At 45.6% G+C, this 26,372-nt stretch overlaps 6 protein-coding genes and 1 long non-coding RNA gene across 11 annotated transcripts; 3 read left to right on the top strand and 4 right to left on the bottom strand.

The window, feature by feature from the left end:
• Positions 1–102: 102 nt before the first annotated feature.
• Positions 103–1,405, bottom strand: LOC108022143 (histone-lysine N-methyltransferase SETMAR). The gene is made up of 3 exons (XM_017090985.3): positions 1,251–1,405; positions 1,014–1,186; positions 103–819 (listed from the first exon to the last, which is right to left on the bottom strand). The coding sequence occupies exons 2-3, from the start codon at positions 1,182–1,184 to the stop codon at positions 418–420; spliced, it is 573 nt and encodes a 190-aa protein (XP_016946474.1). The 5' UTR covers positions 1,185–1,186; positions 1,251–1,405; the 3' UTR covers positions 103–417.
• Positions 1,406–1,673: 268 nt separating this feature from the next.
• On the top strand, positions 1,674–5,349 carry LOC108022562 (transport and Golgi organization protein 11). 2 transcript variants are annotated; one of them, XM_017091558.3, is made up of 3 exons: positions 1,674–1,778; positions 1,949–2,579; positions 4,472–5,349. In XM_017091558.3, the coding sequence occupies exons 2-3, from the start codon at positions 2,022–2,024 to the stop codon at positions 4,745–4,747; spliced, it is 834 nt and encodes a 277-aa protein (XP_016947047.1). In that variant the 5' UTR covers positions 1,674–1,778; positions 1,949–2,021; the 3' UTR covers positions 4,748–5,349. The 2 variants fall into 2 exon arrangements, with proteins under 2 accessions (XP_016947047.1, XP_016947048.1); XM_017091559.3 differs by lacking the exon at positions 1,674–1,778 and having other exon boundaries at positions 1,785–2,579.
• On the bottom strand, positions 3,036–4,420 carry LOC108022563 (MIT domain-containing protein 1). The gene has a single exon (XM_017091560.3). The coding sequence runs from the start codon at positions 3,945–3,947 to the stop codon at positions 3,132–3,134; it is 816 nt and encodes a 271-aa protein (XP_016947049.1). The 5' UTR covers positions 3,948–4,420; the 3' UTR covers positions 3,036–3,131.
• Positions 5,350–5,393: 44 nt separating the features above from the next.
• Positions 5,394–8,835, bottom strand: LOC108022564 (high mobility group protein D). Of its 2 annotated transcripts, none has more exons than XM_017091562.2 (3): positions 8,754–8,835; positions 6,513–6,716; positions 5,394–6,441 (listed from the first exon to the last, which is right to left on the bottom strand). In XM_017091562.2, exons 2-3 carry the CDS (start codon positions 6,660–6,662, stop codon positions 6,253–6,255), a joined length of 339 nt encoding a protein of 112 aa, XP_016947051.1. In that variant the 5' UTR covers positions 6,663–6,716; positions 8,754–8,835; the 3' UTR covers positions 5,394–6,252. The 2 variants fall into 2 exon arrangements, with proteins under 2 accessions (XP_016947051.1, XP_050744069.1); XM_050888112.1 differs by lacking the exon at positions 8,754–8,835 and adding an exon at positions 7,965–8,053.
• Positions 8,836–10,693: 1,858 nt separating this feature from the next.
• LOC108022560 (uncharacterized) lies at positions 10,694–12,563 on the top strand. The gene is made up of 2 exons (XM_017091556.3): positions 10,694–11,419; positions 11,727–12,563. The coding sequence occupies exons 1-2, from the start codon at positions 11,072–11,074 to the stop codon at positions 12,240–12,242; spliced, it is 864 nt and encodes a 287-aa protein (XP_016947045.1). The 5' UTR covers positions 10,694–11,071; the 3' UTR covers positions 12,243–12,563.
• Positions 12,564–18,827: 6,264 nt separating this feature from the next.
• On the top strand, positions 18,828–26,334 carry LOC108022889 (high mobility group protein Z). 3 transcript variants are annotated; one of them, XM_017092086.3, is made up of 3 exons: positions 18,828–19,024; positions 25,232–25,446; positions 25,519–26,334. In XM_017092086.3, the coding sequence occupies exons 2-3, from the start codon at positions 25,294–25,296 to the stop codon at positions 25,699–25,701; spliced, it is 336 nt and encodes a 111-aa protein (XP_016947575.1). In that variant the 5' UTR covers positions 18,828–19,024; positions 25,232–25,293; the 3' UTR covers positions 25,702–26,334. The 3 variants fall into 3 exon arrangements, with proteins under 3 accessions (XP_016947575.1, XP_016947574.1, XP_043947908.1); XM_017092085.3 differs by lacking the exon at positions 18,828–19,024 and adding an exon at positions 20,414–20,596; XM_044091973.2 differs by lacking the exon at positions 18,828–19,024 and adding an exon at positions 20,415–20,603.
• Positions 20,427–21,842, bottom strand: LOC127011053 (uncharacterized). Its single transcript, XR_007764086.1, has 2 exons — positions 21,261–21,842; positions 20,427–21,134 (listed from the first exon to the last, which is right to left on the bottom strand). It is a non-coding gene; the product is annotated as an uncharacterized LOC127011053 (long non-coding RNA).
• Positions 26,335–26,372: the final 38 nt, after the last annotated feature.

The following is a 26,372-nucleotide window of genomic DNA, read 5'->3' as shown; positions in this document are numbered from 1 at the left end:
CTGTGTGAAGTTAACGGTACCTTTTTAACAGAGTATCAAGAAATTTAACATTTTGTTAGACCATGGTAATTAAAATAAAATCAAAATAAGTTACAAAACGTATTTTAAAACATTATAAATTTATTAATTTAAATGAATCCGCAACATAAAATAAACTAATTCGCAACCGTTACATACAATTTAAACTTAACGATTTTTATGGTGCCTCTACCAGCTTAGCTATAATCAAAAATACATGATGTGGTTTTTTAAGCAATAAAAAAGTGAATAATTTACATGCACATCTATAAACTATCAACTAACTAAGATGCTCCTAGTTTTATATTTGATTCTATGGATACGAACTGATTTTCTTTGTATAGGACTCTGAATAGCTGTCTATTAATACTTGTAATATCGATCCATTTAAGGTATAAACTATCTTGTTAGGCAAAGATTAAAGGTTTTCTTGCTTAGCTTCTTAGTGGCTCCAAGCTTCTTCAAATGGTTTATAACGGTTTGATGACTCATGCCCAACTCTCGAGCGATGCTACGGCTGCTACTCTGCCGGTGTCTTTCGACCAACTCAGCGATTTTATCGCAATTTTCGACGACAGGCCTTCCGGAACGTGGCGCATCTTCGACCACCTCAACACCAGAACGAAAGATTTGAAACCATCGTTGTGCGGTGGAAATGGACACTGTATCGGGTCCATAAACTGCACAGATTTTGTTGGCGGCTCTGGATGCATTTTCGCCTCTATCGTAGTAGTACTGTAAAATATGCCGTATTTTCTCTTTGTTTTGGTCCACGTTTGCGACGCTGCAACGAAAGGTTGACTAAAAAGAAACAACAACAAAAACAACGTATTAGAGCGTGAAAAGAGCTTTCCAAAGAGGTACAGCATGACCCTATGCGAGGATTAGAACTGGAACTTAAAAACTCATATTATAAACTGATGCAATATTGGTCAGAACAGAAACAATTTTAAAGTGAACATGGTTTTGGTTGGGGGAACAACGTAAGTACTCACCTCGGAGACCTCTAGGCTGGACAGCGAGGAAACGGATCCCGGTTCCGGTATGGCGAGTGGGTCCACCGGCGGTCCGGGGGAACTGGAGCGCCGGGTGTGGGGTTCCAGCTCTGGCGGGGGCAGGGGCGGCGCAGCGACCTTGTTGCGCGGGCGCCTCAGGCGACGATCCATGGCTGATTGCAGATTGTACTTTTCTCGTTAGCGAGTTTTATATTTTAATAATAGCTTACCACATACCCAAAATTTATAAATGTATTTGAGTTACTCTCTGGTTTTCTCAGGTTTTCCTAGCTTAACAGAAACATAAAGTTTCGCAATTTGTTTATCGTGAAATTAAAAGACAGACCAGACAGCTGGTCACACCATTTGAATTCGCGCCTAACAGCACTCTGTGCATACTTAACAGTAACAGTTTAGCAGGGTACTTCAGAAACATTTAACATCTTCTTAGGCCAAGGATATTAAAATAAATCAATAAAAACTAATTAAACGTACTTCGAAACGTTACAAATACACTTATTTAAATTTATTCACTTCTTTTAAGCTAACTAGTTCGCAATTTAAAACTAAACTATTTTAATTGGACCTCTGCCAATTTAGCTATAAAACAGCCAGAACTGGCGCGTAGCAGAACAGTGCTTGTCATTCTGGCATTTTTTAGCACATTCTATCTCCGTTCTCCTCACACACATAACAAAAGGCAGGAGAAAAATTGTAAATTACTACGGATTTCCCGGACATTTTCCTGTCATTTTCCAGAGCAATGTGAGTATTAGGCATTCGAAACACACCAACTGCAGCAGAAACATCGAACACACACGCAAAACAGGCGAAAATGTTGCGCTTCCCAAATTCTGGTTATTAATTTGTTATGAAAACGTCTCTCTCACGGCCGCCTCCTTGAAAAAAATTGGAAAACCCACGGAAAACCTCAGATAAGTGCTGCGGAAAAGCAAGCGAATCGAAAAGGACACAGGATCCGATCTGCGGAAGCCCCAGGACATCGCCATGGTGACCCCCCAATCGCCGACGCCCATGTTCAATGGCCTGGACGACGATCTCTACAATGAGGCCAAGTTCGCCCACGAAATCAACGACAGGATGCGGGTTCCCAAGCGGATCAAGGCCACCGGCGAGTATTCGGACGAGGATCTGCTGCTGTCCAACCAGAACGGCATGATCAGCTCCTGGAACTACCACGACAAGATCGACATGAATGTGCCGGACCGAATCGTGGTGCTCGGCCACAACCAGCACCTGGAGACGCGCTCGGCGCCGCGGGAAATCCAGCTGGAGAACTCCATTCTGCCCAAGAACCCCTCGATCGGAATGGTGCGCGTCCAGACGCCGCCGCGCGTCATCACCCTCACCGATCACCACTTCCCCTCGGCCTCCGAGGAGAGCTCGCCCATCCGGGCCAACGGTCACCACCTGTATGGCCACGATCTCGACGAGGACGCCGACGACGAGGAGGGCCATGCGGCCACCCAGTATGTGCGTGCCAACGGGGTCGCCCGCATGGGATTCCACGCGAACGACACCAACTCCGTGGAATCGGACTCCCAGGTGAGTAAACACGCAGCGGGGTTTATCAGTGACTCGACTTTGAAGGGGTTCTAGTTCTTGAATCGATTGTAAATCCAATCAAACTAGAAGTTGCCTTGTAAATGATAGCATTTCCTTATGATGGAATTTCCTTTAAATGGAAGAAAATCTAAATACACATTAGCATTCGCTTATTCACTGCTAATTTTAAAGTTCCTTTTAGGTATTTCCCATGTGGTTGCCTTTTAAGTTAATATTGCGGGATTTATTGTGTTTCGCGATACCACATGAAACTATAAGTGGACTTATCAGCAAACTTTAGATGTTACTTTGAAGTATCACTTGATTTGATAGAGCTGATTTGTCGAAGACTGCAATAGGCTTATTAACATCACTATAGTTCCCTTACATATTGTGCTCCTCCATTTCCATAACCTTTGCTGGATCAGCGATCCGCCCATTCAATCGGCTGGGAGATTAACAACCTGCTGCTTTTATTAATTTCTGTTACTACCGTGATAAGGCGGCTGACCCAATTCCAAGCGGGCATGTGGAATCGCACTCTCACTCTTGCTAATCGCTGGAGGTGGCAGGCGCCTCCGACCGGTCCTCCTTCGACGGCTGGTACTCGTCCTCCTCCGAATCCTTGAGCCGCTTGGCGAAGGCCCGACACTTCCAAATGTCCACCTCGGTGGCCAGGCACTTACGAAAGTCGAAGTCGCACAGGCCCAGGCTGTAGGAGCCCTCCGCCGGCTCAAAGTAGTGCAGGCCTCGGCCAATCTTGATGACCACTCCCGAGCTGAGCACAATCTTGCGGTCGTGCAGGCTGTCGTCCATCTGGAAGTTCATCTGGATGTTGCCGCCGGCCAGGTCGTCCTTCATCTGCTGCAGCATCTGCAACTGGTTCTTGGGCGCCACCGCATCGGGCCTCGTGGTCAGGCGGATGTACTTCAGGTAGCGACAGTTCTTGACCAGCACTTCCAGAAAGTTGAGCAGGTTCCTGAAGTGGGGCGGCTCCGTGAGGTGGGGCTCGTTGAGGTGGGCCTCCCTCACGCCGTCGTCCAAGTAGGGGCCAAGCAACCGCTGGTAGCTCCGGCCCCTGGCACCCTGCTCGATGGTGATGTGGTCCAGCCTGCGGCTGGAGTGCAGGTGACCCTTGACCTGGTCCCGCAGCTGCCTGGCCCGCGCCTCGTACATCTTCAGGTACTTCCCACACAGCTGGCGGCGACTCGGCTCCGCCTCAGCCATGTGGGACAGCTTGAAGATGCTCTCCTCGTACAGCAGGATCGCCTCCATGATGTGACCCGTCTGCTCGCACTTCAGAGCGCCGATGATCGCCTCCAGCTTGGGAAGCGCGTCCACCTCGGCAAGGATTGGATTGGTTGTCATTGTGCGGACCGAAAAATATGATTTGTTGACTATACAGAAATTTCGTGTTAGGGGGAGTTTTTGAATGTTGATTGTTTATAGAGAAACTGCTGTGACTGGGGCAATGTTTAGGAAATATCCTAGCAAAGTACTTCTTACTTTTGTCGGACGATAATCTATTTGCCCATGACAAACAAATTATACATACTAGCCAAAAAACCGCTCTCTCAGAACCGGGAATTCTTCAGAAATGTACTCGAAAAAGTTAAATTCACAAAGGATACACTGAAGTCTTTCACTTTTACTATATGTTCCTTATGGATAGACGTCGAATTCTTATGAACTTGGGATGAATGTAGTTTTAGAGGTACCCCATTCTCACCTACAACTTTTAAATCTCACAATTTACACCTGTCACATTGGTAACACAAATATTCTCCAAAATTTCCCACTTTCGCTGTACTTTTCCCAGCCAAACAAATCGAAATGGTATAAATCCCTGTCCCATCTAAACCACTAATCCTCGAATGGCTTGTGTCTTCCAGTTGACCACGGGCAGCGCCAGCAAGCGCTCGCAGTTGAACCAGCAGCACAACAACCTGGATGCCTCGATGCTGGCGCATCGCGAGGGCACGCCCATGGGCGAGCTGACGCCCCACGAGGAGATCCTGTATCTGAGGCGCCAGCTGGCCAAGCTGAACCGCCGGGTGCTCAACATCGAGATCAACAACGAGCAGCGCACGCAGCGGGAGAAGATCGTCTACTGTCTGGGCCTGGCCTACTTCGTACTCAAGACAATATTCTGGCTGAATCGCAACTAGGCGCGTGGGCCGGGCTTCTGAGATGGTCGGAGATCTTCGGTGGGTGCTAGGAGGACCACCACCCTGCTGCGGACACCCTTTGGAACACAGCTTCTTTCGTTTCTTGACTTCATCGTTTCTTTTGTGCAGAGGCTCTGAGAGAGACCTTGTTTTTGTTTGCCATACACAACTTCGTAGTCTAAGCTCGATAATAAATAAGCGCAACACCGTTCTGTTTTGTACGCCGTGGAAACCCAAGAAGCAAGGCCCCATACTTAATTTGTAAGATCTGGCACCCCAAGGAGCATGTATCTAAATTTAAGCTTAATCTCAACCCTCGACCGAATCATCACACCGTGGCATTGGAGGATATTGTTTATAGGGTTGTGTTTCTGTTGTAGATCTGTTAACACTTGATAATCTAATCCCAAAGCGAGGACAAGAACTCGATGGTATTTGTATGCGATAATCCCATACGATAAATAGTTAAATACATAATAGTTCACTAAATCCCACAGAAGTCATTGCATTGACTTTGGCATACTACCGGAAACGAAAGAATCATTTTAGAGTGTAGCATGAATCATAACGATATTTAAAATAAAACGTTTAAAGTACCAAAACAGTGTGTTTTTCTATTTTGCCCAGCAAGAGAAAGGACGATCCGTTTTCAACGCATTTAAAAAATGTATTTATTTTATTTTGTTGGTTTTCTCATTAAATTATACGTATAGTTATCAATTAAAACTACCGATTAAATGCAATTACATCTGCTTGTCTCATCTACCTTCCGGTTTCCTCTTCTGCTATACATCTTTAGCTAACAAGACGTTAAACATTAAGTTTAATGCAAAATGACGAAAAGACCTGAGCGAAATTTCGTTTGTTTCATTTGCGGTGTTTTGTTTGTTTGTTTTTCGTGTGTATTTTTCTGTGAAGTGGATATTCACCCCTCTTTTCTCCAGCCCGATCCTACAGCTTACAATCGAGTCGATTTCATCCTACTACTGAGAACATTTGCCATTTTTGTATCTTTTTTTTATTTTTAATGGAATTATTTTATCGTTTACTTTACAAAATTTATATGCAAGCTAGACCGTCTCTTCAATCCCTGAAACGCAGTCGTTCTTCTCAAACGAAGCGGAACAGAAACTGAACAAAAACTCCTCAACGTACATCCTCACATTCTTCTCCTTTCCTGCTGGTTGTCCTCTCTTTGTATTTTGGGGTATTATGAGAGAAACGCTCTACTATAAACTTAAATTCAAATGTATAAATACAGTTTTGCTTATTTCACGTGTTTTTGTTCTTCTCTCGTGTGTGGTGTGTGTGATTTTAGTTGCAACCTCATCAGATCTCTTTTGTTGATGATTATCGGGCTGGGCATTCTATATTAGGGGGACTTTAGTGGATGCAAATGCAGGGAGATGTGGTGTTGCCACCAGTGTTTTGTGTTCTTGGGGGTTCTGCTTCTGGATTGTTGTGGGTGTGTGCCTTGGTGATGGTTAGGGGTATGTGTGAGCAGTCTACTCGCTCTCATCATCGTCGTCCTCTTCGGACTCATCCTTCTTGCTCTTCTTCGACGCCTTTTTCGCTGGTTTCGCGCGCTTCTTGGCTCCGCCGTTGGCAGCACCGCCACCACCGCCGTTGGCCTCGAACTCCTTGACAGCCCGATCGTAGTCGTCCTTGGCCTTGGCAGCCTTGGCCTCCCACTCCTAGGGGTCAGCAGAGAAACAGAGTGTGTTAGTATGGATCTATTGGGTTGCCTGGGGTTGTGACCACTTACCGACTTGTCCTTCATTGCCCTCCATAATTCGCCACCGCGCTTGGCCACCTCGGTAACCTTGATGCCGGGGTTCTCCCTCTTGATCGACTCGCGGGCACTGTTGAGCCACAGCATGTAGGCGGAGAGAGGACGTTTCGGTTTGTCGGACATGTTATTTGTGTTTTGTTGAAACTATTTAACAAGTGTTACACTAGGTTTTATTGGCTGTAAGTAAAAAGGGGATAAGTGGGTTAGATATAATGTAAGTAAGGTCTTCCTAGCTATAGCTAGCTATATATAAATCTGTAACAATCTAGAACTACCTATCTGCAGTACTGTCCTGCCTATTAGTTTATAATAATGGAATAGTTACTTCTATTCATGTGGTTGAGATCTATGGTAACAGCTGGAATACACTCTTCCTTATAACAAAGCCTTGTAAGGCTCTTAAATAATGCCTCAAAAGGGATCTAGTTTAACAATATTCCTGGAAGATACAATGATAAAGAGCTCTTAGCTAGTACACTACGTGCCAGGAATGTTTGCCCTTGTTAAGTACAGTTTTTTGCATCGTTACAAATACATCTCTACATTTTTCTGTTAATTTTATTATCTTATTCATTATAAATCCCTGACCAATAACCTACGACTACTCTGGGGTACTGTACTGCGGGCCAAAACCAAACACTTTGATTCAAAATGTTATGGGCAGCACATTTTCCGTTAGCAGCGCGCCATGTTCCTGTACCAAAGCGAGGCAGCGGCAGGGCAGAGCGGGACAGCAAGCCACCACCGGGGCAGAGCCGTGGCGGAGCAAGGGAGATGCCACTACTACGGCCGCTCGGCTCTCTCCGAAGAGAGGGCACAGGAAAGAAACCGAAAATGCGCGCGCGCGCGCTTGCTCTCTCGCGCCTGCTGCTTCTTCTATCTGCTCGAACGCGCGCCACTTAATAATTAATATGAAGTTAATTGGCGTTCTACAGGGCCATATTGTGGGGACTCGGGGACTGCGACTGTTTGGAGGGCTCAAAGGTCCTGCTTCTGGGCCAGAAAGGGCCGCTAGTTTCGCTGGCGAGTGCGAAAAGCAGCGAAACGGCAACACACACTTTTTCTGTATGCGATGACTGCCTTATACTGGTACAGACTGCGACGCGCTCTCAAAATGTGAGGAAAACCGAGACGAAACCGAGAAAAACCTCAAAAATGCTGGGAAGTGGCCTTCAGAGGTACTGATTCCTGGGAAAACTCCTATTTGGCAGCCAATTAGGGCCGTTCTAATAGGTTTTCGGCAGTTAATAGGGCAATTCAACGTGTTCGGTCAGCACTCTCGGGGGAACCTCTCACTCTCTCCTCAGCGGGTATTTGTTTTATTTAGCCAGCAGCCTGCTGGCACTGGCATTTGTCACTGAGTTTATGTCGATTAAACAAGTATTTCATTTTATTTTATCTGCTTCCAGAGCTCCGTTCACCAACCTTTGCCGCTTGTTCTTCGAAAAAAACTGAACGAGTTGGCGTCGACTGCCAAGAAGGAAGGCGGCACTCTCACACGTACTCGCTCTGCTCTGTCGCAGTCGACGTCGGCGGCGGCGTCGGCAGAGTTGCGCAAAAAAATGAAGGCGGCAGATGTTCGCGAGAGCGTGGCTTTGTTTTTGGGTTTCCTTTGCTTTCCCCCACCACACTTACATCTTTTACCGCTGGATATGAGGGAAATCTATTGTTTTCCAATGCCTCATGAGCAAAAAACAAAACAAACAAATTATTAACAAAGAAAGTAGCCGGAGAGCGGGGGCGCCCTCTCAGAGAGCGGACGCACGCTCTCTCTCCCGCCGAACCGGCGAATTAAAAGAGAAAACGCTAAATGTCGGGTAAAAACAAATGCACAAAAACGCATATCTTATAGGAAATAGTAGGGGCGAAAAGCGCGCGTTTTCGCGGCGTCTAACAAGCAATTTCCGCCGAAAACGGCAAGTTTTGGGCGAAATGGGGAAAACTGCGACATCGGCGGCCATTTTGAGGCGAGGCCCAAGAAGCAGCGAGCGAAGGAAAGAAGCCAAAGCCAAAATGGCAACGATTCGGTTTCTCCGCTCTTCCTCTGCTCCGGGGTACAGACACGCGCTGCTCGAAAGAGGTAAGCACTAACTCCACGGCGAAAACGGCAATTTCGACTGTTCACTGGGCACTTATTGAATACGGGTCTGGCAACTTATTAGTGTATTTTGGATGTGTTTGCACAATTTCTGGGAACTAGGAGAGGAAACCAACCTTGCGCTTGTGTGGCTCGAAATGAACTGTACGGAAGAACGCGTCTGCCGGCGGAACGAAAAGAACGAAGGCGAGTGGGGAGAGCGAGCGCCGACTGGCAGCGCAGCGCGTCGGCAGCGACGCGGCAGCGCGAGAGAGGCAGAGGTGCTCTCGCGATTACGAGCAAAGAGGAGGGCGATAAATGGCATGTAAAAACAAATAAAACGCTAAGCAGGAGTGGAGGAAAATGCTTTTGCCACAATTCTAGACCTAACTAGTAGGGAAAGCGGACTAAGTGCGATTTTCCCCGAAGGTTCCTGAAAAAAAAACACTGCAACCATTTCGCAGTATCCAATTTTCTTCTGCATACGCATACTTGCAAGCAGGCCAGAGCAAAACTCTCTCCGCGAACGGAACGCACACCACAAAAGGAACGAGGGTCGCTTTTTAAAAATGGCGCCAAAAATTTGTACCCAGCAAGTAAGCCACTAAATTTAAAAACCTTTACCCAAACACTTATATTTTTTAAATCGGTATTCCATTGAAAATTGGAAATTATGTAGTTTTTAAGCTTACCCTCGCTGTAAAGTAATTTAAAAATGATTTTTTTTAGCTTCGTTTTACTCCTTATAGACACTCTATATTACTCCAGTTCGGTTTACTTGTAGTACGAGAAACTTTCTTCCTGGCTTGACGAATTTTTCGTTTGTATTACGATTTTCCTTACATATGTTCGATCAGATGAAAAGTCAAAGGCAATGCTAGCTATCATATAAAGAACTTTTAGGACTACATTTAAAAATTTCAAAATATTATTTGAGTCCTGAAACAGAAAGTAAAATAATATCTTAATTTTTAAAATACTATATTTTTAAATATATGACCCATAATAATACAGTTTTTTAAAAGATTAAATAGCTTACGGGGCTCCTAGCAAATCCTAATAGGGAAATAACCGTTACTTTTCAAACCGATATTCGGCGGCAGATGCTGCCATGCATTTTCCCACAATCAAATCGTAAATGCCCCGAAAACGGTAACAATGGATCCCAGAATTGCCGCTGCAGTTTTCCTCCCGGAGGCACAAAGGATAACGATGTCACGCGCTGTTGCAAGCTCACAATGGCCAAGGATAGAACAGGACGAGGGCAGGGGCGCTGGCGAAGGGAGAGGGAAGACAAGCAGGCAGACGAAGAAGATGGGACCTACCTGAGGGGAACCAGAAACTGCATTCCGCTGCATCCAGATTGCACGAGGGGTGCATTAGGGGAAAATGGTATACGAGTCCAGAGGAAATGCAATATTAACGCAAAACCACACGAGATACACAGGGCGTGCTGTTAATTAACAGCTGCTGTTAAGTTCGGTATTTCTACTTACTTGTCGATCCCTCTCCAATTCTCCAGTCTCCAGTTGCAAATGGGAGAGCATACATTTCTATGACAACTTCAGTTCAGCTGTATTATGACTGTGTGTTTTTTGCAGGGGCGTTTTCAGGATTTTATTGGGGGTTTCAAAGAAGGGGTTAAGAAAAAAATACAACAAACTTGAAACCCCCAGCTTAGTGACTTTAAAGATTATTATTCATTCCAAAAGTGGCCCCAGATAATATTTCTCGGGGGTTATTACATATTAGGAGTGCTGTTTTCATTAAATAACTTCCCACTTTGCTTAAAGCACTCCCTTTTGGGGCGCTCGAAGCCGAAACCCTCTGGGATCCGCCACTGGGCTCCAAGAGCGCCACTCGAATAACGGACCTGCGCCTTCTCTCTCTCCTGTTCTCTCTCGAGCAGCAACGCAAAAGCAACAAAGCACGTCGTCAGCAAATTTTCACTCGTTTTTGCTTTGGAATTGCCTGAAAAATGGTTGTTTACATGCTTATTTTGGGGTTTTGGGCGTTGAAAACTTTCCTAAACCGAAATTCGAGAAACTTAAGGGCACTCTAAAACTTTTTTAAACACTCAAACTACGAAGTACAGTTGTTCTACGTGCTAAAAAAGCATTCTCGTAAACACGCTGTTTTTTAGTGCTAAATCCCTGGCGTTTGTGCTTTGCCTTCCACTTGAAAGCAGACTTGCAAAGACATAAGCATCACATAAGCAGCATCAGACGAGTGAGACAGCGCAAAGGGGGCGAGAGTGGGGCCGAGCAAAGCAGCAGAAAAGCAGAAAGCAACATGTTCAACGTCAGTTGGGGAGCAGCAGTTGTTCGGCGAGGTTATCATTCGTGCTTTCTCCCTTTTCTGCTTTTTGGCAAGGCATACCGCTTCTAATATTCATAGAGCAGGTTCTCTGAAGAAAGCAAGCATTGCCGAAAAAGATACATTTTCGAGTCTAGCCATGACCAATCCGGTCCCACCCGGCATGGTCGGGCTTCCCTATCGGTTCTCCGACGAGCGTACCGTCAAGTTCGTCGAGCTTTACGGCCGGGAACCTTGTCTCTGGAACAAGCGACCTTACTTACGCCGCGCTAGAAACGCAGCCTATCGGCGCATTCAGGCGGGGATCAACGCCGACATTGAGCCCTACGAAACATGCCTGACCATCCAGGGCGTCAAGATGAAGATCAAGAACCTTCGCACTGGGTACCACCAGGAGCTGAAGAAGATCCGAACCATTTCGGGGTACCAGCCGAAGACGCCTTGGTTTGCCCCACTCCACGGATTCCTGGCCGAGTTCTTGGACACGGTAAGATAGATCTTTCGATGTTCTATAAATCGAATCTATTTGAGTAGTCCATCAATAAGAATTACATCATATATGATGTAATGATGAATTAGATCATTTTACTTCCTGTAAATCCTGTCCACATTTTTTGTTTACCTCTAAAGAACACCTTAGGGATATTCTATCACGTACCATATAAGCTTCGAGATCCAAAAACTATAAAAGATTATGCTTTACGTCCGATTTTTGTGATGGCTTACTAATCTTGATGCAATATATCATTCATCACACCTATGGTTTTGGTTTCTTCTCTGTAATCCCCATCCAGAATGACTTCGAAGCATCAACCACTCCGCAGCTGAAGCGTCTACAGATTCGTCTCACCAGGCTGAAGCCCATCAAGATGCAGACTGAGATCAAGCCGGATCCAGATGACTTGTCTGTCCCAGAGATGCCATCGATTCCAACTCCGTCGTCCTTGTTCACTGTTCTTCCAGCACCCATGCCCATGGATCAGCCACCCACCCCGCCGCCATCGCTGCCCAAGATCGCCGAGATCAGTGCAGCTCCTCATTCGGCCCCTGCCCAGATGCCACTCCCCATGTCGACGTCCTGCTCCCTTTCCGAAAAGAGTGAGGTCGCTGGACGGACCAATGGAGGTGGCCTGGGAGTGGGAATGCGAGGCGAGGACGAGTTCACCTTCTTCGGACTCAGCGTAGCTGCTCAGATCCGGAACATGCCACTGGCCAGTGCCATGGTGATGCAATCCAAAATCCAGTACATGATCTCCATGGAGCGCCGCAAGATAGGCGGTCACTCGTGCGATGTGGATATCTTTAACTGAAAAGCAGCGAGGCAGATCCTGTCTCAAGATATCTTTTGTTTTTCATACTCAAAAAGGACATTTCTTAGAACTTATCTGTGAATACGATTCTCAGTTATTTGTTAAATAACTTGAAAGAATATCCTTAGTTTAAGAACTAACCAAGATAGTTTTCTTTGGAAAACACTTTTGCTGTTAGCTTTTGCGTTAGACTCAAAACTGAAAAGAGACCTCATCTCACTTATAGGTAAGAAGTATATTAATTAAGTAATCATATCATTCTTAACACTTAAAGTTGTACCACTGCAATAAAAGTAAAACAGAAACAATAACACTGAATTGTAACTTAAGTATACTGGTTCTTAGCAGAGAAGCACAAACGTAGAAAGCAAACCTTTTGCAGTCTGATGACCACCATAGATCCGGGTTTCAGCTGGCCAGGATTGGGAGAGGTGAGTAATATCGACCTCGACGACTTCTTTGCCATGTTTAGAACACGGTGGAGACCGTTTTGGAAGCTCCGTCTGAAGGAGCCTTCTGGCGATGTGTTGGACTTCCTAACCGGTCAGGAGGATGTCCTGGAGGCACTGGATCTCCCGTGCTAATATATAGCCAGCTCGGAGCAGGGGAAACTTAATGTGCTGCCCATGAATGGCTCTTCCCCTCTCGTCTGAGAGTTGTGTGTAAAGTGTAAAATACACGTGTAAAGTGCGTGTAAAAGTTACATAATTTAGTGCTGAGTGTAAAATGCAATCAAATCTCTTCTCGGTCTGAGATACAATCCCATTCGTTTCTGGATATATCTTTTCATGGCCGATTTCGGCTTTTTCAGCAAGTATGACGCATATTCACACACATCCACGTTCCGCCGCCGTGAGAGCTCAATAAATTCCCAAGAAGAGAAAACCGAGACTGAAACCGGACGACAAGCGGCAACAGAACGCACAGTTTTCGCTTATCAGCTTTGCAGTTTGTTCGCACACACAGGAACACCCTACCCAAATTGAGAAGTCGGGCTTAGCGGTTCTTAGAGGGCCTTCACCTGCGACCTTCGGATTGGCGGGCGATAAGATCGCTGCATCACACCCACAGCGGGTGGTGTCAAGCTCGGCGGTTCACCTGTTTAGCCTACAGTGAAGCTTCCTTTCGTGTAATAAACACTTAAATTGGAGTTGTTATGTTTCTTAATAATGTATTTAGGTATACCATATGAGTAAAGAAGGTCCTTATAACGTCGTGGATAACGTGTCCCCGAGGATGTAGCATTAACGAGAGTTGATCGAACAGAAGAAAGCTCTACCAATTCAATCCATTATAATAATCGGAGGTTAGGCTTTGAATAAAGATATATATTTTAGGAAATAAGAAATAAGTATTTAAACTTATAAAGATATGTTAAAACGAATGAATAAAAATAAAATTCATTGATTAAAACTGTTCTATTATAACTCCTTTCGTTATCTTTTTTTAAATTGGGTTAGAAATTATAAATTTGGTAACGTTATAGTTATATCATCATCATCTTTTAATATACTATTGAGTCTCGCTCCTCTCACATCCACCAGAACCATCATCATTTTAGAGAGCCTGAACTGCGGACCGCCCACACATCGCCGGGGAATAGAGCTGCACTTTAGCGCCTCGCTTTAAATTGGGTCAGCAAGGAGTTGGTCCTGTTGCTCGTGTTGGTTTTGCCACTGGTTCCCTGCCTGGTGGCGCAACAATAGGCCCCATGGAATGTGCCGAAGATACAGATACTGAACTTGGCCGTGGAGGCCGGTGGGGGCATTCCCATTCCAAACCCATACCCATGCCAATTCCTCCAGTTGTCGTTGTTGCTAGCGGCAAGTTCTACCCAAAACACACTGGCGAAGCAACAACGCGTCGTCGGGCCTTCGCCATCCGTGCTATTTAGCGAACAGCCCCAAGTTCTGCCCCGGTTTCCCCCTTTGGGCGCACATGCATCATCATCGCAGCGCCACCATCAGCTGTTCGGCGGAAACGAACATCGGGAAAGGTGCAAAGCGACACAGAAATCGAAAGAGAATTCGATTTAGCAAGAACGGAGCGTTTGTATCATAGGTCTGAACTCGGTAAGAACGTGGTATGCAGGTTCCTTAGACTTCTGTTGAGAGAAGAAGGAGTATAGGGATAATACTTAACGATATAGCATCTAAAGGATCAATTAGCAATGGATTAGTCTCTTCCAACCTATATATTTTGGATGATGATGATATATTCCCGGGTGATGATGAGGCAATGAAAATGGGGATAGCCAAATATAGATACACTCCAGACATTAACTACAAGAATATCAAATACATATGAAATGAAATACAGATATCAAGCTTTAAGGCTGAATACCTTTCCTACTTCCTATCAAGTTTTTATGTTCTATCTGAGAAAGATGATATGGTTTGTTTACTCTATACATATATTTTAAGATTGCAATTGCTTATGAATATTTACTGCTTATAAGAACTTCTGCCAGCAATATGAGTCAACGACCATGATTTTATGACTCCCTCTTACATAAGCTATTGCAAAGGGGGAAATCATAACTTCATAAGCCCCATTTTAATCACTACTAAACTATCCCCCGCAAGAAGTGGCGCCAAAAAGTTGTTTTCCTTAGTCCGAAGACCCTCTATAAAACGTAACCGTAAAGACAGGAACCAACTGCATTTGGTCCATATGCCAAGCATATTGGTTCGAGTGGGACGGGCATGGGATGGTGCGGGATGGTCTGGTATGCAGCGTTGGGGAGCGGCAACAACAAGTGCCCCGTATTCCTGTTCCTCTGATGCGGAACCCTGCTCGCCGGGATGTTTGCCTGCATCCTGCTGTGAGTACTTCAGTCTCCCGATTGTCTGCAGCAAGGATGTGCGAGGGTATGTCTGTGCTGCTGGCAGCGTTCACTACTCAAGGCGAGGCCCGTGCAGCTCAGTTCCATGAAAGGCACAAATGCCCGACCCTGCAATCCGCACAACTCGTATTCCGAATAACTGCGAGACATTTGCCGGCGAAACCAAGCCAGAGTCCATGTTCTCGTGTCGCCTGTCCAAGTAGACCAGGCAGCAGGAAAACTCAACCTAAGCCGGGTAAAGCAGGGTCGCGGAAGGTGAGCGAGAGGAGAAGAAGGTAGGCCAAGGATCTCATGGAGGAATGCTTAGTACACACAAAAAGTACAGAGGCCCTCCATGCTCTTAGGCCATGGCCAAGATGAAAAGTTGCAGCAGATTGTTGCAGGCAGGAGGAATGTGTGAGCAGGGGGTATCTCCTGCGCGAGGAATCTGATGATAATGATTCCGTTTTTATAAGAAGGAAAATCAGCACTTTTTTTTAGGTTTAGTTATTAATTTGTCATTAGGATCTGTACCTGTTTCTGAATTGTTTCCTATATTATGTCTACTTGTAATAATGGGGTTTTATTATTGTATTGCAAATGAGATTAACGTATGATAGCCAATATATTATTATTATTTAGTGTAACATTATAATAGGGCTTTCGAAATCGAAGAAAAGAAAGGCATTTGGAATGAATATTATTATATTTAGGTAGGATACTATTGACTATTTCAGCTTAGAGCATCCCCCTTTCGATCAGATGGCTCTCGAGCGCTCCACGTAGTACATACGCATGCAGGCTCGTTATATCCACATCCTGTCAAATGGGCGCCCCATGCGTCCCCGCTTCGGTGGAGCGGTGTCGCCAGTTCGCTCGGCTCGTTAGCTGGTTCGTTTTGCATACTCCTACCGACAGAGTAGCGAATCCCCCTCCCCCGTGGGCCTGATGAGCGGCAGGAGACCCCTCGTCCACGTCCTCAGCTGGCCCACAATTGCCACCACCGAAAGTCGCCGACTGCAGGCCGCTCGGCCCCCCACCTCCCGCCGTTCATCGAAACCGAAACCAACACCGAGCCCACCCATCACCCTCCTCGACACCATCCTATGGGCCGTTGGCTTCAGCTACGGGCTGCACACAGACGCACGGCTGAAATGAGACGACAAACAGCCATAATAATCGACCGACCCACTGGCACGGTGGGACCAGCAGCCAGCAAAGCCGCGCAAATGTGCATTTCTGGATCTTGGCATTTCCCGGATTGGGTGTGCCAGAGCAACCCCTTTTTGCCTAGGCACCCCGAACTGTTTTGGCCCGGGGTCAACGATCTGTGAAATTCGTTACCTTGTTTGTCCCGCCAAAGGATACAGTTGCCCAGAGCATCATTCTGCCATAGATCTAGATTAATGGCGTCTGTAATCCTGATTTCTAAAAAATACATTGTGCTTTGGGGGTGAGAAACCAAATAAAAACGCTTTTAGTCCCATTGTAGTACTTTCTTTAAGACTATGAAAGATTAAAAGTTTGTTTTCCTCAAAAGTATTTTATCACCAGATACGGTTCTTATTTTTTCAGTTAAAAAACACGCAATTATAAATCTATTTTCGGAATTAGGTTGCACGAAACAATCGTTTAAGATTTTATAAATGTAAATTGAAAATTCAGATCTATAGTTCTCTAGCTCGTCGCTGCGTATCTGTATCTTTCAACTGCCCAACCGCAATTCTTATCTGAAAGATAGTTAAATAGATTCCCTATAAAGACGGCCGTATCGCATTTTCCAATGCGAAATTGTCGCTGGTCTTGCCTCAGGAATCAGAGATCAGAAATCCGGTTAATCCGTTGAGCGGCTCACCATTAGACCGGGTCCGGATTGTCCCACTGCCTGGCGCATACCCTACTCGCAAACGCATCGGCCTCCTCGGTTTCAGTGTTGTTTGTGTTTGCTCTGCAGTCGCGTATGTGGAACGACCGCCTCTGCCGCTCTCCCTCGCACCGCCGCCCGTCTCGCTCGCACCGACTCCCCTTCAGACACACTCGTTCGCTTCGTATTTTCGAATTTTGCTCTGTAGCTACAGCCGTGCTGTACTGCGGTCTGCAGCTCGACGGCTCTATAGAGCGAGATACTGGCGAACGAAAAACAGGCGGCCTGGTCGACCCGAGGAGTGCGCTTTTTCGAGGCCGTCTGTCACCCTGCTCGATTAGATAAGGCCCTTTGCAACACCGGACATCTGATGTCATTCGCTGATGAACGATTATTGTAATTTTACAGCCCTGTTTCGATCATTATAGTGAATAAATTGAGGGATTTTTATTCGGTTTTTAAGAAAAGTATCAAAATATACATGAAATTTTAAATATTCCCAAAGCCTTAAAGTATTCAAATGAATAAAAGTTTAAATCAAATTGCAGTCTTTGTATGTATTTCAAATATTTTATTGTTGTTGTATACCGATAAAAAATGTTTAAGATTTCAGATTTTAATTGACTGGTTTATTTCTTTATGGAAGGGCTTACCAAAACATGCGCAAAAAATACTGTAGCTATGGCTAAGGCCATAAGACTTAAGTGTTTTCGAATATGCTTAAACATATTTTCTAATGTCATTTTTGTAACCTAAGTATAAGTAAACAGACTAACAATTTAATTTGTAGCATAAAAACCTTTAGAATTAAAAATACCTGTAAGTACGAAGGGTAAATATTAATTCGTAGAAAAGTATTTATTTAAAGATAGTGAGCTAGTCCTTTGATACGTATTACTCAAAATCCTGAAGAGTTTTTATATTTTAATGCAACAATACAACTTAATTTCTCCATCTTATCCATAAAAATCTATTGTTATCAATAGCCTAAGATACAACTAGTATTGAGATACATATTTTCAGAAGTGGCCTTCAATGCGAGTTTCTAAACAAAAATGAAATAATTTTTATATGACACTCCTTAGATTTTTATTTTGTTGAAGTCTTTCCATATAAAATATTTCTAAATTGCTCTAAATAGCTCTAGAATTGTATTTCCAAGTACCCCTATAATTTACCCAATATAGGTAATATCAAAAAATCCATATAAGTGCTATGCAAAGAGGTAAAGTGTTTGATGCCATTAATAAGATATGTATCTTCGCAACATACTGTCATACTTAGTACACCCCGGATAGTTTAAAATTATTGAAATTAGTACTAAGAACCACTACTATAGTAAAAACTCGCAGAAAAGGTCCGAAAACTCTACTTGCAGATACATTATGGGTATTTTTTAAAAGAGGTTTTTAGGTTTAATGTATTTCCAGTACATCTGCATACTCAGTACACCCCATGCTAGTGCTAAGATGGTCCAAAATCGGCCCGAAAACCGAAAGATACAGGGAAGCAGAGCGAACCAGAGGCCAGGCAGGCCAGGCAGGCCAGACCCAGCCGAACCAGGCGGCCATGTTCAGTGCTCCGGCTCTGCGCTCTGGCCGCTGATACTCGTACTGCCTCCGCCCGCACGCCGCCGCCATCCCCCCGTGGAACCGTCCACGTCCATCTGCTCTGCCGCCAGTGTGCCGTTCATATAACGAACGGAGCAAAGGCACCCATACAGCGGCGCGCTCGCCAGCCAGGCGAGATACAGTGCCCTGTATCTGTGAGTGCCGACTCGCCGAGCGGCGCACAGACACACAGATACTCGGCACGCACACAGCGACGGCCGCCCGCCTGCGTTTGCGTCGTACTGGCTCTGGGCTCTGGTCTCTGGTCGCTGGCATTCACTCTACGCTGTGTATTTCGTGTTCCAAAGGCAAGAGCTGTACTACGCTCAGGCGACTTGCTTGGCCGTTCAGTGGAAGAAAAACTTCATACAGTGCACCGAGGCAGCCAGTGGTACTTGTACTGAGACCGAACCTGAGCCAGAGGCGAGCAGATTTCCCCGATTTGCCGCAATTAAAACGCAAATTACGCGACTTTTTCCTACGGGTGAGTGTCAAGTGCTCCACCACGATTGATTCGTTATTGTCTCGCCGAGGCAGTGCGGCCAAGAAACAGCGACACGGTGGCCGTTTATTATATAAATTTTGCCAAATAAGCCGAGCGACCCAATTTTTGGTGGCGGCGTGGGTCTGCCACTATACTCGGGGTCCGCACAGAGCCACTGGCTGCTTTCGCCTTTGGCTAGGTGGCTTTCGTCGACCGCAGCGTGCTCGTATTGGGTTGAAATTTTGAATGGAGGGCGCGCGCGAAATATTGACGGTTATTTTTTGAAATGCGAGCGCCTGGCCGCTGCGGGCCAATTGCCGGGCTGATTACTCAATCGATTGCAATGCAAATGTCAAATCAATATTCTAGGTTAAAGATTTTTTGGAAAAAACGGGAAAAGCTGACAAGGGAAAAACCCGCAAAGATTTTGATGATGGCTGATAGGTGGAAGATACAAAGTGCTCGAACAGGAGTGCTTTATTTTTCTTAATTTCTGCGGGCGGGGTGGGTGGTACACAGGTGGGCGGGCGGCAGTGACGACGTTTTGACGAGCTCTGGGGTATTAGTTGGGGAGGCGGGGGGTCGAGGGGCCGGAGGGGGCCGGAGAGGGGAAGCGGCGCCGCCAAATACTGCTGGCAATTCGTTCTCACAGCTCCATGCTTTTTATACGTACAGTCGCGGCAAAAATAGTCGGAACATGCGCGTCTTGTTAGACCCCAGGGTGTTTGCTAGGGAACAGCCTCAAACAGGGTTTGTTTTGGCGGAGTTTTAAGGGGAAATACTTTTTTTATTTCTATAAAATTAAGAAAAAAAGGTACCTTTGGAAGCTTCCTAAAATTTCATTTTGTAAGCCAAATAAGCTGGTAAACATTTTGAAACAAAGGCCCTTTCAATATTTCGAGCCTCCAGTGTGCATGCGCTGTGCCTCTAATTTGCCGGCCCAGCAGTGTGTCGAACGGGCAAATGAGTCGCGAGGCCCGAGCCGTGCTCACCCGAAGGCCCGCCACTGTGCGACACAGTCGCCTCCCCGGTGCGCCCTGTGTGTTGGTTGGTCGACTGCCTGGGTTGCTCGACTCTCAGATACAGATACTTTGCTTGGCTCTGGCTGCCTGTACGTACGTACTCCGTGCTATTTGATGGTCTCGCTGTTCGTCGCTGCCTTTGCTTTTGCTTTTGCTGTGCTGTGCTGTGCTGTGCTGTGCCGTGCGCTGTGTGTGCTGTGCTGTGCCGCCGCCCTCCCCGGCGCCCCTCTCGCTCTCTCCACCCTGCGCTGTGTGCGCTGTGTGTGTTTCTGTTTCGGTTTCGGTTCGGTTTGGTTGGGTTTCTGCCTCTGCCTCGCCGTATGGCTGTGTAGCTGCTATGGCCATTGCCTGGTACAGCTGCTTCAGTTGAATTTCAGTTCAGTTCGCCCGCCTATAGCCGCCGTAGTAGCAGCCAGTACCAGTGCGAGTCGCCGCCTCAGTTCGTTCGAGGCGATTTTCACAGGCAGTAGTACCACCAGAGTATCCAGCGCCAGTATCCAGTGTCCCAGCACAGTCTCCAGTATACAGTCACAGCCAGCGACCAGCCAGAGTACGAGGTGGGCATACACCAGTGTTTTTCATGCGACTTTTTGCACTTTGCTGGCCAAGCGCATTTACACTCGTCGTCAAATTAGTCGGTCGGCCTTAATCTCGGTCCGAGTGAAATCATGTGCGCGGCTATGTGTGTTTAACTAATCGCAGTAGGTGCTCTTACAGGGCCCGGCGGGCACTTACAGAATCCAAATCATGTGCTCGAACTTAGTTTGCAGCTCGCCTATGTAGTTTAATAATTAACCGCTCTCGATTGGTGTTTCGTGATGAAATCGAAAGATAGGCATATCAGTTCTAATCTCTTTTGGAAGTAAAATCATGTGTGTTTTTGTGATGAACCAAGTTTTTTTTGTTATTTTATTTATAGTGTTTCAATACTTTTTTTTGGTTTAAAATTTTAATAGATAAAAGCGTTTTGTCGATCTAAGCGATTATTTGATTTAGTCATTAACTAAAAATATATTGAGCAAGTCAGTGCTTTGAAGGGTAAACGTGCATATATAATCTAAAAATGTTGAATGGAACTTGTTATCAGTCTGGAAAACAATTTGTTAGTGGCATTAGGGCGAATCTCTTTTTATTAGGGGGAACATTTCAAGATTTAAATTTCAATTTAAAAACAAATTAGCAATTAAAAATATATATATATATATATATATTACCTTCTGAATTGGCTAAGTACACTTCGAGACTTCCAGGGTTTTATTTTTTGTTATGACAGCTTCTTCACCAGTAAACAATCTGCAACCTGAGTTCGGCGATCCAAGTTCTGTTGGGCCAGTGTAGTTCGCTGGCTCATCCGCTGGCGGCGGAACATCCCCAGTGCAAGCCACTTTCAGTCGCACCTGCTGGTTGGGCTCTTGATTTCTGATCGGCTTTGGGCCCACCTTCGGGAAACGGCCACCCGCTGTCCACCCACCTGTCGCCATCTGCGGCTTCTCTTGGCTCCAGCCTTTCTTGGCACTTCCCACTCGCCCATAATCCTGTTCTCCGGAGTGGTCAGGAGGGACTTTTGCTTTCCTCGCTTGTCACATGATTGATTGCGGTTGCTTTGAAGGATACCAATTTTGTGTTTCAAAGATACAATTTTCTGTAGGGGTCCCAACTGATCCTGACGGATCGTGACCCATTGCTAACCGATTTGCACCTTTTTTACTTTCCCAGGCGGCATCCGATTGTTGTTTTCCGCTTTTCCTGCCGCGTGCGTGTTTTGCCTTGTATCTTTTAGCGCTTTGCGTGCTGCACTCTCGAGTGCAAACTAAAAATGGCGCCAAAAGTTTTGTCATTCGCTGCCCCCACTGACTCACACAGCGATAGGGCGGGAGAAGGAGAGCGTGCTAGAGCGGCAAAGCTTCTGTTCTGGGGGCCTTTCGGCTACAAAGCTCTTTTCGCGCCACTTTTGCGCTGGTTCTCCTAATCGAACCGACTATACGAGTGTACGGGTAATCTACGGGGTCCCTCAAAGTCACAGGCGATCGTATCTTTTCGCGCTCTTTTCTCAGATTTGCGATATCGCACAGGGGCTCTCTGCTGTCGGTGGGGGTTAACAACAATACTGTGTCCCATATGGCCCTCTGATAAGGGTCAGTAGATTGCGACTTCTATCTTTTATTACTTGTGATGCAATAGGATTTATAGCTTAAAGATTTTATGTTCTTCTCTCTTAAAGTTTGTGCATTTAGGAATGGCTAGGATGATAAAACTGCGATTATCCTTTAGAAATCAGCTGGCGAAGATCCCTAGATTATAACAAAAGGCACTTATATCCTTCATACATTTTCCTTAAGTTCTTGATATCCTTAAAAAGTCATGTTCCCCTTGAAAAATATAAATAATTTGTTAATACCAACCCCTTGTATAAAGTAGACTAGCTCATCAAATTAATGATGTGAAGTGAAAACCACCATGGCGCCATCTAGCGTCCCTTTTCCGTACGATTCCCTGTAGCGCTGACCCACCTACCCTTTAATTTTTGCCCCGACTGTACTGCACAGCGTACACTGTGCGAAATCAGTGATACAGAAAAGAGGGCCATCGAACGAGGGCATTTCGAGCATTATGTACACCCTCGGCGAAAGTCACCACTGTGCCTTCCGTGCTCTCCGGCGAAGGAACACATAGAGGCCATCCAGTGCGCAAATCCCTGGGAAAGTATCTACCCTAAAATGCTGGTTCTGCGCACAAGCTTGCTGCTGCAGGCGAGCCAGCACTTCGTTGGGTACTTCCATGGGTGGTTCTGGGTGGTTTCGCGGTGGTGTGGACGGTTTCCTGTGGCCCGGTGGCCCGGTGGCTCGGTGGTTGCTGCCTGTGCTGGTGGTGCTTGGCTCTCCTCTAGGACGGGGCATTAAAAACACACGCCGTAAGCACACACAGTCCATACAGTTCGCCAGATAAGCGTTGTCAGTTGGCTCTCAGTTGACGTCAACGCCGCTGCCGCTGCCTCTGCCTCAGTCGACGCCTGCTTTCCCATTTTAGATCGACAAAACGGAAGTTGTGTTTTCCACTGAAAAGGCTTTGCGTTTAATTTTTCTCCCTTTGTGCAGCTCCCTATTTTGTATTCCGTTTAATGTCCTTTGTGCGCCTTTTTTGTGTGGGTTCTGTTTGCCCTTAGTCTGGGCTTTCATTGCGCCATATGCCACATGCCACATGCACAAGCGGCGGCCGCACACGTTGCGTATGCGTAATGTGCCGCGCCAGTGTTGCCAACGCTGCGTATGCGTAATGCTGCGGAATAAATTAGTAGTACGGATGAGTGGGCTGCTAATTAGCGGATTTATGGGTGGCAGTGGGCCTACGGTTGTGCATTTCGAATTTGAAAAATAGAATTTGTGATTAATAGGTGAAATTTGCACTAGAGGGGTCCTAAAATTGAAATTATGATGCCTCTTTGTTTTGTTTTATTATACCAAACTGGTTATAACGTTGCTTAGGCCCCAAAATTGTGTAACGAAATTTTAGTCGAAAATAAAATCTTAGAATTTATTTTTATAAGACAATATTTTTAGCAGACTTTCTGCTTTTTTTTAATTACATAAAAAATACAATTTTTAATGTTTTAGGTACAATTATCTAAATTATTTGTCTCTTTAAAGTTTTCTTTTTTTTTTAATACTACATAGTTTAAACCCCACTCTTTTTAATTATTTTGAATGCGTTTCTTTCACTTGATTCCCTTATTCGGAGTTGTATACCTGTTTTTTAGTCCTTTTATCCCTATATGAAAATGTTTTCCCCTTGTTTATTCGAAAGAGCGAGGCTCGCAGCGCAGAACAACAGATACAGATGTAGTTAGCCAACCGAAAATGCACATACACAGCCGGGAAATGGTTTTCGCTTTCGATTTTCTAGGAGGACCCCCTCTACGAACGAATATATACATGCAAAGGGGGTCGATGAGGAGGAGGAGGTGGCTCCTGGCTGCATCACGTGTTGCCGCAATATGCGGAGCCTCGCCAGCCAGCCAACCGTCTATCTTATGGATGCGTGTGGCTGTGCCGAGCCCGCGTTGAACTAGCAACAATTTTGCCGCCGTTTTCCTGTTGCTCCTGGACACAGGACACGCAGATGGGGATGTGTACGTACGTGTGTATGTATGCAGTATCTGTGTGGGGGACTGTGCAGTGTGCGATGGCGGCTGCCTGATTGATGCCTCCCACTGAAGCCCCCTTGCAGTTGCTCCTCGGGCGCCGCAGATTCCTTTGCTTGCGAGTCGTTTGTTAACCCAATTCACGTTGTTATGCTCCTCCATCCGTCTGCAACAGGCCCCTTAACCCGCTGACGCCCCTTCGGTGCCTGTCGATGTCTCGTTTTGCGCTGAATTCCTGGATTTGGGTCAAGTGCAGTGGCTCCCCGGCTCTGGGCTGTTGTTTGGGGGGCAGACTGTCGTCATCGTTGTCGCTTCATTTGCATGCCATCTCCCAGCTGATTTGGCAAGGCGAAAAAGGTGCTTTGGAGTCGGGTGGAGTTTGAGTGGACTGCAGCGAAATTCTCTCCGGTCGTTGACCTCTGCGGTATATGTTCAGCTTTATGTGCTGCCTCGCAGTACATAAAGTCCATGTACTTGTATACAAGAAATCGACACCCACAATTAATTGGAAATATTGCTGCCATAAATAGCCATTATGTGGGGGGTTATATAAAGCCGCAAGGATTATGTATTAAAAGTATTCCATTCCAGTGGTTCAGCGGGTGGAAGCGAAGGGGGGTTAAGGCCGGGGGTCGAATCTGTGCGTGGGCGTACAGGCAGGCATATTTAATTAATGCCTGTTTGCGCACAGGCCAAAATGCAATTATTGAATATCCAATCGGCCGACTCGGCACAGCAAAAGTAAAACGTATGGCTCTGTCTGTGAGTTTAATTAATACGTATCTGTCGCAGTTTTGATTCTAGGCAATTCTGTTTCCTCTCGAAGTGTAAAACACTGCCACTATATTTAGTGATTCATTAACCCTTTCCAAGGTTTTTTTTAGAATTGTTTTATTGCATCTTTCTGGAAACCATTTTAAATATTAAAGATAGAAAAAGAAGAAATATAAACAAATATTATTAAACTATTATTATTATATCCTTAGGTCATAACTTACTTTATCCCCCAACTAATATTATAATGTTCTTCATTTTTCCCCTTTCCAGCTGCTTAAGAAGTCAGCCCTTACATTTCCCTTGAGAGAAGTCAACCCAAACCAGAAACAAACATGAGTGGAGATCGCCCGAAGCGTCCCCTTTCCGCCTACATGCTGTGGCTCAACGAGACCCGCGAACAGATCAAGAAGGATAACCCCGGCAGCAAGGTGACAGACATCGCCAAGCGGGGTGGCGAGCTCTGGCGCGGACTGAAGGACAAGACCGTAAGTGGACCCCTTGCCTATGGTAGCCCGGTGATGCGTTAGTTAACCCGGATATTTTCCCCCTCCGAATAGGAATGGGAGCAGAAGGCCATCAAGATGAAGGAGGAGTACAACAAGGCGGTGAAGGAGTACGAGGCCAACGGCGGCACCGACTCGGGGGCGCCCAAGAAGCGGAAGAAGGCGGCCGCCAAGCCCGCCAAGAAGGCCAAGAAGAAAGAGTCCTCCGAGGAGGAGGAGGAGGACGAGAGCGAGTAGACGGTTGCAGCCTCCGCCATGGCAACGTTTTTCTGCATAAGTTTTAAAATACATTTTATTAATGTAATTTTTTAAGTGACAAAAAGAGAACCCACAAAAATGGAAACCAACAAAAACCCAATTAAAAAAATCTCAAAAAAATATGAAAAACATACAAAAAAATGAATTAAGACCTTAAATCTTTGAATATGCACTAAATCCACACACATGAGGACGCACCGACACACACACGCCAACCAACACACAGCATGAACCATAAAACTAAGTTAAAGAAGCGAAGATGCCACACACATTATTTCCAGTCAACTGTTCTTAATTCTAGGTTTGTACGTATAAATGTATCTATATGTATGACACGCCCACTGCCCCCAAGAGGGGATTCCCCGCTCTCCCGACTCCCCTTTAGCCACTTTCGAGCGCATCAAGTTATTTGAATTTTGAGTCCCTCGATTCGAAAGCAAGAAGTTAAAAGTATATACATACATTTTAAACTATACACATAAATATATATTTAAATATATATTATGTAATTTAAAAAGGAAAACAAAAACCAATATTACAAATATGTAATTGTGAATGTAGAGCTGAATGGATATTTAAAAAAAATATATAAAACAAAATGTGAAAAACCCAGGACTTTGGTGTGACTTTTTGGGTCGTTTGGGGATTGG

This window comes from Drosophila biarmipes, chromosome 2R (assembly GCF_025231255.1).
Source record: "Drosophila biarmipes strain raj3 chromosome 2R, RU_DBia_V1.1, whole genome shotgun sequence".
Taxonomy (NCBI): domain Eukaryota; kingdom Metazoa; phylum Arthropoda; class Insecta; order Diptera; family Drosophilidae; genus Drosophila; species Drosophila biarmipes.
This window is presented reverse-complemented; position numbering and strand designations above follow the sequence as displayed.

Excerpts from the sequence above, each read along its gene's own strand:
- LOC108022560 (XM_017091556.3), top strand. The coding sequence starts at position 11,072 with ATGACCAATCCGGTCCCACCCGGCATGGTCGGGCTTCCCTATCGGTTC. Across the intron at positions 11,420-11,726 it reads TGGCCGAGTTCTTGGACACG|AATGACTTCGAAGCATCAAC; the intron begins GTAAGATAGATC and ends ATCCCCATCCAG.
- LOC108022143 (XM_017090985.3), bottom strand. The coding sequence starts at position 1,184 with ATGGATCGTCGCCTGAGGCGCCCGCGCAACAAGGTCGCTGCGCCGCCC. Across the intron at positions 820-1,013 it reads CCAGCCTAGAGGTCTCCGAG|TCAACCTTTCGTTGCAGCGT; the intron begins GTGAGTACTTAC and ends GTTTCTTTTTAG.
- LOC108022889 (XM_017092086.3), top strand. The coding sequence starts at position 25,294 with ATGAGTGGAGATCGCCCGAAGCGTCCCCTTTCCGCCTACATGCTGTGG. Across the intron at positions 25,447-25,518 it reads GCGGACTGAAGGACAAGACC|GAATGGGAGCAGAAGGCCAT; the intron begins GTAAGTGGACCC and ends CCCTCCGAATAG.
- LOC108022563 (XM_017091560.3), bottom strand. The coding sequence starts at position 3,947 with ATGACAACCAATCCAATCCTTGCCGAGGTGGACGCGCTTCCCAAGCTG.
- LOC108022564 (XM_017091562.2), bottom strand. The coding sequence starts at position 6,662 with ATGTCCGACAAACCGAAACGTCCTCTCTCCGCCTACATGCTGTGGCTC. Across the intron at positions 6,442-6,512 it reads GGGCAATGAAGGACAAGTCG|GAGTGGGAGGCCAAGGCTGC; the intron begins GTAAGTGGTCAC and ends GCTGACCCCTAG.
- LOC108022562 (XM_017091558.3), top strand. The coding sequence starts at position 2,022 with ATGGTGACCCCCCAATCGCCGACGCCCATGTTCAATGGCCTGGACGAC. Across the intron at positions 2,580-4,471 it reads CCGTGGAATCGGACTCCCAG|TTGACCACGGGCAGCGCCAG; the intron begins GTGAGTAAACAC and ends TGTGTCTTCCAG.